This window comes from Dendropsophus ebraccatus, chromosome 12, assembly GCF_027789765.1.
Source record: "Dendropsophus ebraccatus isolate aDenEbr1 chromosome 12, aDenEbr1.pat, whole genome shotgun sequence".
NCBI classification, from domain to species: domain Eukaryota; kingdom Metazoa; phylum Chordata; class Amphibia; order Anura; family Hylidae; genus Dendropsophus; species Dendropsophus ebraccatus.
In genome coordinates, this window is record NC_091465.1 from 9,395,992 (window position 1) to 9,409,975 (window position 13,984).

General features: G+C 43.0%; 1 protein-coding gene and 1 pseudogene across 1 annotated transcript; both read right to left on the reverse strand.

Moving 5' to 3' along the window:
* Positions 1-1,868: 1,868 nt before the first annotated feature.
* LOC138768606 (olfactory receptor 5V1-like) lies at positions 1,869-2,746 on the reverse strand (annotated as a pseudogene).
* Positions 2,747-10,406: 7,660 nt separating this feature from the next.
* On the reverse strand, positions 10,407-12,044 carry LOC138768607 (olfactory receptor 5V1-like). Its single transcript, XM_069946561.1, has 2 exons — positions 12,018-12,044; positions 10,407-11,357 (listed from the first exon to the last, which is right to left on the reverse strand). The coding sequence occupies exons 1-2, from the start codon at positions 12,042-12,044 to the stop codon at positions 10,407-10,409; spliced, it is 978 nt and encodes a 325-aa protein (XP_069802662.1).
* Positions 12,045-13,984: the final 1,940 nt, after the last annotated feature.

Below are 13,984 nucleotides of genomic sequence, written 5' to 3' on the forward strand. Positions count from 1 at the left end.
GTCAAAGCAAAACAATAACTGAGGAAAATGTGCACATAAATAGTTGACAAAATATAATATAAACAAACAATATATAAACACACTAGATATGACAATGCACAGCACTACAATCCTGGTGTAATGTCACCTAAACCCCCCGCGTTCCGGTATCTCCCCATAACTTCCTCAGGAGTTTTGATTGTCTTAAAAATTGTGGTCGAGATCTTGGTGGTGACCCCCGTAAAAATTTCTCACTTCAGCGCATTGAGACTCTTATTGAGAAGGAAGAATAATTATTACAGGAAAGCGAATAATTCCAGGGCAACATTTAAGCCATTCAGGCAAGTGTATTTAAATGAAAAATCCATTTTGTTTCTGTTCTAGACATTTGTTCCAGGAATTTTCCTTAAAACAGGGATAGGGAACCTTCGGCCCTCCAGCTTTTGCCCAACTACAACTCCCATTGTGCCTGAACAGCTGTAGCTTTAGCTTGTGGTTGTGGGGATGATGTGTTGCTAGGTGTCCCTATGTGTACGTCGGTCGGTGGTAGCGGGAGAAGGGGGGGTCTGCACTTTGGATGATTTGCGACCAGAGGGAACTGGTTAGAGATACTTGTGTGAGTGGGGTGAAGGGGGGAGGGCTGGTGCAAGTGCCCGGAGGGATTCTGGGTTGAGATGCTGAGAGACACCTGAGTAGGGTGCTGCTGGCCGTGGGTGACCCTGGAGGCTGGATAGAGATGCTGGGATACCCTTGTGTAGTGGGGGGCCAGGATGTATGACACTCACCACCACTCACTTTTCTTTTCTTCTCTACTCTTCCCCACCAGCAGCAGGGAAAAGCAGCATCTCAGAAGAGCTGATGGTTCTCATGACATGCTGATGAACAGCATGACAGATTGGGATGTTTCCTGTGAGCCGGGTTAGCTCTCATTGGTTGGCTAAGTCTGACCACAGATCACGTGACCCCCCTTGTTGAACGGAGGGAGGAAAAGAAGAGGAGCCGTGCCGAAGTCAACCTGGATAAGAAGCTAATTTCCTCATTGGAGAGGGAGAATCGTCACGGCAAGCTTAAGAACGGAGCAAGAAAGGAAACAGAAGTATATGACAGAATGTAGGTAAGTATTCTTCTACACTTACCTAACTAATAAAAGTTTTCAGGCGAATACCCCTTTAAGGGGATAGAGATGGCTCTATGGATTTTCCATAACAAAGGGCTTCAAATGTTACATCCTTCAATCTGATTCTTGTTTTAAATGTGTTGAATCGGGTGCTAGTGTAACTTATTGTCTCTGGCACTTCACAGTAATATAATCCTTCTGGAAGGTTGGGAAACAAATCCTAAAATCCCACCTGGTGACTTTTGTGCCATATGACGCTCTTTGAAGCGCTCAAATCCATATTGCAAGTAGGGAAATCCCTACACTCTCCCACTCGCTATTTGTTTTTGGAAAAATATTTTTATTCAGAGTGGAAGCAGGGTGGAAGAACTTTATTCTTACATTGCTCATCCAGATCCAAATAAAAATTATTAAAACCTTCCATTATAAAATGTGGTGCCTAAACTGGAACTCATGGATGACCCACCAAGATGAAGATCACCAAATGTATTTCTCCTACGGCACAACCAGGAACATACAGAGATAATGACCACCAAACACACTTCCAGGCTATGTAAGGTCTATTTGACCAAGAAGAAGAGTGATGGACTCCACAACTACCCAACGTAAACCCAACTAAGATGGTTTGGGATGAGTTAGACTGTGGAATGAACAAACTCTACACCATACCTATCAGAAAATATTCACAATATGAAAATGTTTTTTTCCCCAGGGTATGACAAACCATGCCCAAATTATTTAGTATTCTGCCTATTATGTCTTTATTTTATCGTTATTTCTCATAACTTTTTTTAAAGGCTGTTTTCACCTCATTGTTTCTCAAGCAGTATATGATGGGATTTAGCAGTGGAGGAAGGATGCTATATACAATAGAAAAGGCTTTGATTAAATTATATGAATCCCCAGACTTGGGACCATTGAAGCTGAAAGTTCCTGTTATGTAGAAAATTGTGACAACAATGAGGTGAGAGGAACATGTGGAGAAGACCTTCTGTCTTCCTTCTGAAGAGTGGATTTTCAGGATGGTGGAAATGATGTGGACATAGGAGGTGATCACAACTAGAAACGTTGAGGGTCCGAGCAGCACGATGTCTATGTGCAGTAACATTTCTATCATTCTAGTATTACTACAAGCAGAGGACAGCGCAGAAGAAATTGTTGATGTGGCGAGTTCCACAAAATGTTAATCTTAAAGTCATTAAGGTGTGAAACATGGAATTCATCAAACCAAGGATACAAGACCCTGCCACAATGTAGAAGCAGAACCTTTTGTTCATAATGAGGATATAGTGGAGGGGGTTACATATGGCTACATATCGGTCATAGGCCATGGCTGCCAGGAGAAGACATTCAGTTCCTCCAACAAACATGAAGAAAAAAAGATATCCTTTGTTTCCTAGTGATATCATTACCCAGCATAGCCGGGAGGGTGACCGTGGAGTAACACACATCCAAGATGGACAAACAACACAGGAAAAAGTACATTGGGGTCTTGAGGTGGGTATTTACCTGGATAATACCAAACACGGACAGGTTAACTGTAAGAACCATAATGTAAGCAATAGCAATCAAAAAAGAACAAGCCATTCGTCCTTTGGAGAAACCCAGTAGAATAAAGTCCTCCATAAATGTCTTGTTTTCAGATCCCATCAACAAGTCTGAGGAAACACGATCATGGAGTTAAATTGTTAGACCATTAGGTCAGCATTCAAGATAGATCCTGGTAGTTCATTCTTGATACCCCAGTATTATGGTGGCAGGTGGTAAATGAGGAGAACATATAGTATGTCAGTGTTTAGGAAGAAGAAGTCCCTAGTAAGTGAAAGTGTCATGTTTCAAACCCAATAGTATCATCAACACTATAATTCCTCTCCTTAGCACCTTCATCGCAGAGAATAGTTTCATTCCTGGAAGTCTGCAAAACTATTTTTGAGATTTCTGTTGGAAAATTAGCAAAGAAAGGACCTGCTAGCGATCAGCTGAAATCTTGGTCAAAGCTACACATGGCTGAACGATTCTTCCTCAAAGACCATGGTGAGTAGATGACCATGACTTTATTGGGTTTTGGAAAGTAGGAGCCACATTGTTTGGTTTTCTCTTTGAGTAACTGAGGAGGGGACCCCACCTTTATAATATCCATGTGTCCAAATAGAGCCAAAGAGGAATGTAGTCCAGCTCTCCACACCTGCACATAGTACCTGCCCCGTTAGGTGCACAGAGGTGTGAGCTCACCGTGGGTACAATGGAAGACGAGGATCTGGCACTTCTGGTCCAATGCAAAATTTTTATTGAAGCAACCGTTAAAACTTAAATACAGCTGATGCTTCGATCTAAAAGATCTTAATCATAGCATGGGTCTGATACACACATTGACATCTTATATATGTTCCTATAAATTAGTGTGACGCCCACACCTCTAGCCGCACCCACAGCTGGGGGAGAGCTGTACATATAGCTGTAGATATAGAACCCAGTTCACATTTTAAAATTAAATCACACATGTTAAAATATTGCACAGAAAAATAGAATAGAGCCTGCCGTATACATGGGGGGTTTTGGCTGTGGTCAGGAAAAGAGTTAACTCTAACACCCTAGATGCCGCAGTCAGTAGAGACCATGGAATCTCTGTTGTTACCCTCCATCCAGAGTCCAAAGTGGTCTCAAACCATTGATGTTTTAGACCATTGATGTCCATAAATGTTAAGATGTTATTTAGTCATTTACAGCTTACTCAGGGACAAGATGTGGAGCAAATGTGTGGCTGCTCCTATTCGATGCTTCCAAAGCACTTTACAACATCATGTTGGATAACGTAGCCAGTTTTACAGCTTTTAGGGATCAATATTAAAGAGAAGCCTTTGATTCCGTTCCCCATAAAGAGCTAATAGAAAAATTATTGAAAATTGGACTTGAAAAGGTTTGGTAGGTAAGGATAGAGACATAAGAGAAGGTTTGGTAGGTAAGGATAGTGACATAGGAGAAGGTTTGGTAGGTAAGGATAGTGACATAGGAGAAGGGTTGGTAGGTAAGGATAGTGATATAGGAGAAGGTTTGGTAGGTAAGGATAGTGACATAGGAGAAGGTTTGGTAGGTAAGGATAGTGACATAGGAGAAGGGTTGGTAGGTAAGGATAGTGACATAGGAGAAGGGTTGGTAGGTAAGGATAGTGACATAGGAGAAGGGTTGGTAGGTAAGGATAGTGACATAAGAGAAGGGTTGGTAGGTAAGGATAGTGACATAGGAGAAGGGTTGGTAGGTAAGGATAGTGACATAGGAGAAGGTTTGGTAGGTAAGGATAGTGATATAGGAGAAGGGTTGGTAGGTAAGGATAGTGACATAGGAGAAGGGTTGGTAGGTATGTATAGTGACATAGGAGAAGGGTTGGTAGGTAAGGATAGTGACAAAGGAGAAGGGTTGGTAGGTAAGGATAGTGACATAGGAGAAGGGTTGGTAGGTAAGGATAGTGACATAGGAGAAGGGTTGGTAGGTAAGGATAGAGACATAGAATAAGGTTTGGTAGGTAAGGATAGTGACATAGGAAAAGGTTTGGTAGGTAAGGATAGTGACATAGGAGAAGGGTTGGTAGGTAAGGATAGTGACATAGGAGAAGGGATGGTAGGTAAGGATAGTGACATAGGAGAAGGTTTGGTAGATACGGTTTGTCTCTTTGCTAATAACAAAAGTCTGCAATACTGTTGATATTTGTGGAGGTGTCAGTAAAATGGAAAATGATTTAGCTTTACTAGATAAATGGTCCAAACAATGGAAACTGCAGTTCAATGTTTCCAAATGTAAAATAATGCACTTGGGGAGGAGAAATCCCCTATCTGAGTATCATATCAACAGTTTTGTGTTGGCAAAGACATCAGAAGAGAAGGATTTAGGGGTAGTAATTTCTGACACCAGTGCAACCAGGTTGCAGGGAAAGCAAATCATATGCTGGGCCATATATATAATGGTATTCTGGGATGTACAGCTAGAGGTATAACCAGTAGGAAGAGGAGATTGTGATCCTGCTGTATAGAGACTAAAGTGACATCAGGAATTTTTAGAGGACACAGTGAGAGGTTACTGGAGGAAAGATCAGAAGCAACGTGAGAAAATATTACTTTACTGAAAGAGTAGTAAATGCTTGGAAAAAAAACATCCAGCAGAGGTGGTTGGTAAATCTACAATAACAGAATGTAACCTGCCTGCAATAAACATATATATATATATATATATATATATATATATATATATATCGTAAGATAATAAGAAGGGAAGTACTAAAAGGGTGGACTAGATGGACCAGGAAGTCTTTTCTGCCGACAATCTTCTATGTTTCTATTAATTAAGAATCTATGAAGGGTTGAAACATCTAATCCTGACATGGTTGCAACACAAAGCAATGTAATAAACAAACTTTGAGGCTATGTTCACACACAGCAAAATAAATGCAAACGTTGACAGTAAAAAAAGTATAAAACACGGTCATGACTTTAATGTAAGTAAAGCCCATGGAGCCTCATTTAAGAGTCTTGAAACACAGTACTAGCCAGCTATCCCTTCAGGAAGGACCCAGCCAAGGGGTGGCTCCTGTAGGGAAACCACCAAAACCACCATATTAAGTGGCCCTATAAGTCAATGTAATGACGAGGGAAAAACCAAGGCCAGGTATCCATCCACATACAGCTGTTTCGGAGTGTTGCCCCTCATCAGCGTGGAGCAGGATTCTGGCTAGGGAGCAATGCCTAGTAGAGCCATAAGAGAAACAGATCACTGATATCAGGGAGACCAGCCAAAGAAAACACTGACTTAAAAGTAGCACATTAGTAGACTGAGAGTACGGCTGCGTTTTATACTTTCACTGTTATAGTTTGCTTTAATGTGTGTTAGAATAAGCTATGGCTGGAACCACACCATGTTTAGCTTCTACCCCACTGGTATAGACATAAGCCAATGTCTACCGCAGCCTATATGCTGAAGTCCCTTTTACTTTATTTTACTGAATACTAGGCTTACTACTTTTTTATGATTTGTAAGAGTCTGGAATGCCCATGTCCATGATATTCCAGAGATCAGTGATAAAAGAGCCATAACGCTGTTACAGGGTCAAGCAGTAAGTAATGGGGTAGACCCTGTAACATAACGCTGGGACAGATTTATGGAAACAATGGAAATGCAAAGAAATAAACAGCAAGAACAATTCTGACGACACCATGCAGCACTTCATGGTCCGTGAGTTGATTTTTGCTATATCATGATGAGATTTATCCAAATGATACCCCCTGATCCCTACATGTAAGTTCTCCGAGGGAAGACACTCCATCCTGTGCCGTATATCACTTCATATACCTGGTGGTTTTGCCATTTGATGAACAAATCCTCGAAGCACAAATAGTAACCAGTTTATGATGTATCATCAGAGTAGTATATGACATATAGAGTCTGAGCCTGAATGAAGCTCCAATGGGTGTTGTCTTATAGGACTCACAGTACTAAGTGCTGTGCCAGGAGCAGCCCGGGGACCGGAGACTAAGGAGATCTGTAGGGACCCAAATGACTTATGAGACCTGGGAAATTTGTTTAATCTAGAAGGATTTCAGAAATTTACTGGTAATCTTTGTTAAAGAATATTTGAGTCTACATGAAATATATGATTTTTTTTTTTTTTATAGGTTACCTATCAATATAGATATAATAGGTTGTAAATGACCAGTATGACCCCATTTGGGGAACTCCATAAAAAGCCTAGTTTTGGACACAATTTGGAGGTTCTGAGTTACCATTAATGTGATAGAACGGGAATAATGTAATGCCGCAGGATTGCCTCCAGACCAGCAGAGGGCGCTGCTCCTATTGTGTACAGAAAATTAGGGGAAGCTGAAGCCTAAAACAAATACTTGCGCAGTTGAACAAAGACTTTATGAACAGTTCTCAGTCCCCTTGTTGTAATATGGGACGCTGTACACTCTATAACCCTGGGAGTTCATGTGTGACGGGAAGGGTGGCTCCCTTTGCACAGGTGGGCCGCCGAGGATGGGGTTAATCACAAACTATTACTGTAGCTGTTACTACTGTTAAGAATTTGCATTCGCTGTCTTACCATAACCTCTACTGACTGCCTATACTTACCATAACCTCTACTAACTGCCTCTACTTACCATAACCTCTACTGACTACCTCTACTGACCACTTCTATTTACTATTACTTCTACTGACCGCCTCTACTTACCCTAACCTCTACTGACCTCTTCTACTTACCATAACCTCTACTGACCACTTCTATTTACTATTACTTCTACTGACCGCCTTTACTTACCCTAACCTCTACTGACCGCCTCTACTTACCCTAACCTCTACTGACCGCTTCTACTTACCATAACCTCTACTGACCACTTCTATTTACTATTACCTCTACTGACCACTTCTATTTACCATAACCTCTACTGACCGCTTGGATGATATGGCAAACAGGTTTGAAGGTATGGCTGGTCTCATAGACCGTACATCTAGGCGTCTAGATTCAACAACCACCCAGCAGCCTAACACAGCTACTCCTCCAGCCTCCTTCATCACACCTGTTTTCCTGATTCGTTCTGTCCAGCAAAGTCCATGCATGCTGTTTGCCAAATCACTTTGAAGGGCATCCCGACTGTTTTTGCACATTTCGGGAATACTGTTGCCTGTTTTTTAAAGTTAACAATTTCCTAACTGAGGCGGAGTCAGAGTGATAGTGTCACTCCTTAAGGGTTCCCCACGGGATTGGGCAGGGCCGCCATCAGGAATTTCGGGGCCCCATACAACCGAAGTGTCTGAACCCTCCCATTAACAAAAAATATGGAACGTATCTTTGACTGATGTCTCTAGAGCGGCACAGCCACCTCTGGAAGATTGGGTTGCTTTGGATATGCCCCACGCCAGCCAAGTTCCATGCACGAGCCATATTAATTCAAATACTGTAAAAACGTGGAAACCCAATATCCCAGCCGCATCTACTTCTGCACACCACGCATCAACTTTGTGACAGGTACCCTTTAAGGCCGTGCCCTCGTGTTTTTTGGGGGCCGGGAGAAACAGTTATTGTAGGTGTATGGGTCCCTTGTAAAAAATACAAGGTAGGTCAGCACGCGCCAGTGTCAGTACACAAATGCAGGCATTTAAAACTGTTTTGGAGCTTCTGGCATTTTCATGATGCTGAGAACTCCAAACTCCATTTTGTAGCACCTCGTCCGTAACATGGGAGTAAACCCTTACAGAGTCTCTCATGCATGCTCAAAAGGGGCTGTATTGTTTGTGCAGCCCGGGAAACTGAGAGCACGGATATGTATATCTCCATACAATCTGTTGGTCCTATACAAATATTTATTATTATGTATATAGGATATACTGTATATATAGGATATGGATATATTTGTAAACTCCAACGAGCAGGTCTCATTTACACTTTACTACACCAATTATACACATGGGGAACCCAAAATGAAGATTAATAAAATCCAAAAAGCTTTAATTAACAAATACAAGTTTATTAAGTCAATCACAGAAAACAACACTAAAAACAAGACCTGGGGAGGTGGGAGACCAAGTTGCCGGGACAAGTTATTATAAAGTGCTAGTACATCCAGAAAATGTTGTAAAATTTATAATTCATCCAGCATAACGTGCATAATAAAGTGACAGTGCCAGTTGCTACAGTACGCTGATAAGAATCACATGTAAACAGACAAGTCCATATGGATGACAAGAAATTACCAGTCTATAACTCAGGTCCCAGTCCACTAGTCCCCCACCTCACACTCCAACGCCGTTTCGCTCTCCAAGCTTCGTCAGGGAGTAGTGAGGTGGAGGTCCAGGGGTCTTAAATATGCATCCAATAACAGGGATAGGCCATCGAAAATATAAAACACCTGGGCCGTATATTACCTGGCAATCCACTAGCGCTATGCGCGCCACGCCGCGGGCCCGCCGGGCGGAAGCGGAAGTGACGTCAGGCGTGATGACGCCGTCCGGCAACACCGCTCCCTACACCGCCGGGTAGGGAGCGGTGTTGCCGGACGGCGTCATCACGCCTGACGTCACTTCCGCTTCCGCCCGGCGGGCCCGCGGCGTGGCGCGCATAGCGCTAGTGGATTGCCAGGTAATATACGGCCCAGGTGTTTTATATTTTCGATGGCCTATCCCTGTTATTGGATGCATATTTAAGACCCCTGGACCTCCACCTCACTACTCCCTGACGAAGCTTGGAGAGCGAAACGGCGTTGGAGTGTGAGGTGGGGGACTAGTGGACTGGGACCTGAGTTATAGACTGGTAATTTCTTGTCATCCATATGGACTTGTCTGTTTACATGTGATTCTTATCAGCGTACTGTAGCAACTGGCACTGTCACTTTATTATGCACGTTATGCTGGATGAATTATAAATTTTACAACATTTTCTGGATGTACTAGCACTTTATAATAACTTGTCCCGGCAACTTGGTCTCCCACCTCCCCAGGTCTTGTTTTTAGTGTTGTTTTCTGTGATTGACTTAATAAACTTGTATTTGTTAATTAAAGCTTTTTGGATTTTATTAATCTTCATTTTGGGTTCCCCATGTGTATAATTGGTGTAGTTTGGTCTGGGTGACATGTGGGGACAATAAGATATGGTCCTTTACATAATTGTTTGGGTCCTAGATTTATAGGTGTTTTTTCATTTACACTTTGTATTTCCATTTTATTTTTTATTTATTCTAATTATTTAACTGTATATTCCTGCCTGTGTGGTACAGCAGCTTCCATGCAGGGTGGCTGGATGGGCAGGCCTCCTTGGATCCTAGTTTGAGCCCGGGACCCTGACAGCTGTACTGCCGATACTTGCCCAGAGGATCAGAACCAAAGCAGAAGTAACTAAAGAAGATGTGATAGAGACCAAGATGAAGGTAATAACCCCAGCCGTGCCTCAGTACTCTGAGTACAGGACACAACGGCATTTATGGACTTTGAACAGGGCATACAAAGGATCCAACATCCATGTAACAAGAACTTAGAAACTAAGCCTACTTACAATTTGGCCTATAAAGAGAGAGAAGGGGCCCTGTTTGGACCTAACATCTTTATTACTCTCTGGCTCTCCCCTCTATTAACAAAAATGCATAGTTTGTAAATGAGACAGAAATGGCCCATTGGTCATGGAGGAATGTTGGGTGGTAAACAAACACTAGGCCCCTCTGTTCTAATGGTGAAACACGCCATCATAATGGGATTTCTTACAGCTCTGGTCCTCTATCTTCTATGTACAACAATGTAGATAAATACTCTCCTTTTGCTGATTAATATCTTTATTTTATTTCAAATTGGGATATTTGCCAGTGAAAGCCTTTGCCAGCGCCCTCCTGACCTCTTGGTTTCTCAGGCAGTAAATAACAGGGTTAAACAAGGGGGTTAAAAAACTGTACAGCACGGTGGACATTCTCACAATGTCGAATGAATCTCCGGGTGCCGGACCGATATAGTTGAAGTTAGCGGTCACATAGAACACTGTGACAACAATCAGGTGGGACGAGCAGGTGGAGAAGGCCTTCCGTCTTCCGACTGCTGAACGTATCCTTAAGATAGTGGAGATGATACGTACATAGGAAACAATGACGAATATGAATGTCGTCATTCCCAAAAAAACACTGACTATGTAGAGCAGCAACTGACTAGTGTGAGTGTCGGTGCAGGCCGCATGTAACATAGGCGGGACATCACAGAAGAAATTATTGACACGTCGAGATCCACAAAAGGTCAATTTAGAGGTCATCAAGGTATGAAGGACCGAGTTCAAGAAACTGCTAAACCAGGATCCTCCTACCAAGTATGAGCAGAACCTCTTATTCATAATGATGGAGTAATGAAAAGGGTTACATATGGCCACGTATCGGTCATAAGCCATGGCGGCCAGAAGAAGACATTCAGATCCTCCTAGAGAGACAAAGAAGTAGAGTTGGGTGAAGCACCTACTGAAGGATATCCTCCTATTTCCAGTGATGGCATTCACCAGCATAGCCGGGAGGGTGACCGTAGAGTAACAGATGTCTAATATAGATAAATAAGTCAAGAAAAAGTACATAGGTGTCTGGAGATGGTTGTCGATCCTAATAACACTTAGTATTGTCATATTACCCACAAGGATCATTGAGTAGATGATGAGTATAAGACATGACATCAGAACCTGTCCACCAGAAAATCCTAACAGGATAAAATCACAAAAGCAAGTCTGGTTTATCAGTGCCACCCAGTTATGAACAAGATACTAGAAAAGAAAATAATTGGAGAAATTGTTTTATGATTTTTGCTTTATCCAACATTTCTGTAAGAGCGCTGGGAGAGAAAGAGACAGGAGAAGTGGGCTCTAAAGCTAGTACCCCCATGCTGTCTCTACTTGTAGAGGAGATCCAACATTTCTGTAAGAGTGCTGGGAGAGAAAGAGACAGGAAAAGTGGGCTCTAAAGCTAGTACCCCCATGCTGTCTCTACTTGTAGAGGAGATCGTGAACAACCATCCACATTTGGATGACAGTCCCTGCTCTAAAATTAGTGCAAGAAAACAGGACAAAACAGGGACAGGCAAAAAGACAGGACACGGAATAGAACGGCCACACAGGCTGGGGCAGCAACAGAGAGGGCAAGCAAAATACAATGACGGCAGACAAAGGCGTAGTCCCAAAAATGGGTAGAGGTCAGAACCGAGAAAGAAGAAAGTCAGAAAAGTAATGTGTAGTCAGAAACAGGATTACAAAAAGCCAAAGACGGCAGCAAGGTAAACAGAGGACAATGCAAAGTACAAAATCGCTTAGAGAATGAAAACTAAACAGGCAAAAAGTCATGACCAGGTATTGTAAAGTCTGGTCCCCCAGATAAAATTGGGAGGACAGGCTCTACAACATCCAGTTCCTACCCTCACCCTACGTTACCTTGCAGCTGATGCCGCCACCAACCATCTTCCCGCCCAACGACTCGAAATAGTGAAAGGTGTCACTGTTGGAAAAATTTGGCCACAGCAGACAGTTTATTACAAACTTACAGATAACAAATATGCATCAATATATAAACATCATTACCTGTAACTGTAATAAGCATATCAACGCACATGTAAATAAATAAACATATAATTAACCACATAAATAACCATATCCTTTAATTATTAGCAAGAATTATTAAAGAAAAACAGGGAAGGTCCTTGGAGCTACAAAATCTGGCGCACAAGATACTGTATTAATTATAACACCTCCTTGCCACCAGCCGCAATCACGGGATCGGGGACACCAAACCACCACAGTGGCAACATTAATCCACCAACTCAAGCTCAAAATGCACCAGATATCCTATTTCGTTGAAGATAGTAGCTACTCCAAAGATGAGGGGACCGTATGCCGTACCCAATCCCATCGTTTTCCAAAATATTTCAAATAAATAAAAAAGGTAGAGAGGGAAGGGTGGAATAACAATGACCAACCTCGAAGAAAGTATCCGAAACAACCTCACTACCCATCCAACATAAACCACCACCACCCCCACAACCCTCAGATCAACAGATTTGGGTGAACATAAGATTGGGAACGGTTCTACTCCCGGCGACCGATCCTCCTCACTACATCTGCCCCCAAACCCCACCCAGCTGCCTCAGTGGCCGCTCCTATCTGGAAGGAGTGCGGTGCATAGTTCCATGCATCCAAACCCAACCCATCCTGACAACACCGGAAGATAACTATGAATTGGTGAATCTGGAGAGCAATACCCTCAGCTTGACACAACAGTGACTATCCCACCCCCATTCCTAAGAACACAGTACTCCCTGAATCTAGCCACCAGACATATACCTGCCCCAGGTCTACTATACAACCGAACTTGCTTACCCCGCCCCAGCTGATCAGTTTTGGATTTCTGTATTACAAGCTCAATACTATGTCCCCTAACTACCACATCCTGTGACATAATCCCCCAAGCTTAACTTCAGTGGACGACAGCAGTTCACCCACGCGTGCTGCCCCAAAGAAGGTCAAGGAAAAGACAAGGCAAAAAAGTGTGGTCTCATAAAGAGAACGACACACTGATTCCAAAACTTCCCCTAACCTTTCTAACAAGAGACAAGACACTGGCCGCCCGAAATCCTTTAAAGTCCTACCCCTCCGAACCCCCCCAAAACTTAAAACTGAAAATTAAGGCAACCATTAGCCGGTTCACCTTTGCAACAGACCAACCCGCTGCCAAACCAAAACTCAAACAACCCAACAGAGCTCCCACCCAATCTTCGTCAGTCCTTACAACCCCAAAACCCTCACACTAGTGCACCCAATCCTGCCTTATCCGCTTTTCATTTACTCTCAACTAACAATCCCTAAATCATCTCACCCGCTAATCGAACCCTAACTCATAACTCCTGAGGGCATGCCAGACCCTCCCCGTCCGCCTCAGGCGCCAACAACCGGAACTGATCGATCTGCAAACAAGAAAGAGCATCCGCCAATGAGTTCTTAAACATGACAAGGAACAAACCAAGTATTCAGGCTGATGCACCGCAGCACAAAATGACGTAGTAGAGCAACCACTGGAGGGGAGGAAGCTATTAGATTGTTGATAACCTGAACCACTCCCAAGTTATCACAATGAAATTTAACCTTTTTATCCCGAAACCTATCCCCCCACAACGACAACACTACCACTATAGGGAAGAACTCCAGGAAGGCAAGATTCTTAGTTAGGCCCGCTGCACCCCAAGGATCCAGCCATGCCTGAGCACACTACTGCCCCCAATAGTTTGCCCCAAAACCACTACCCCCGGTAGTGGTCCGCAAGGTGACCTTCTTCAACTGACAAACCCTCCCCACCTCTTGCTTCAAGGACATCAGTTTGTCCTCCAGCAGCCAACACTTCAACCAAT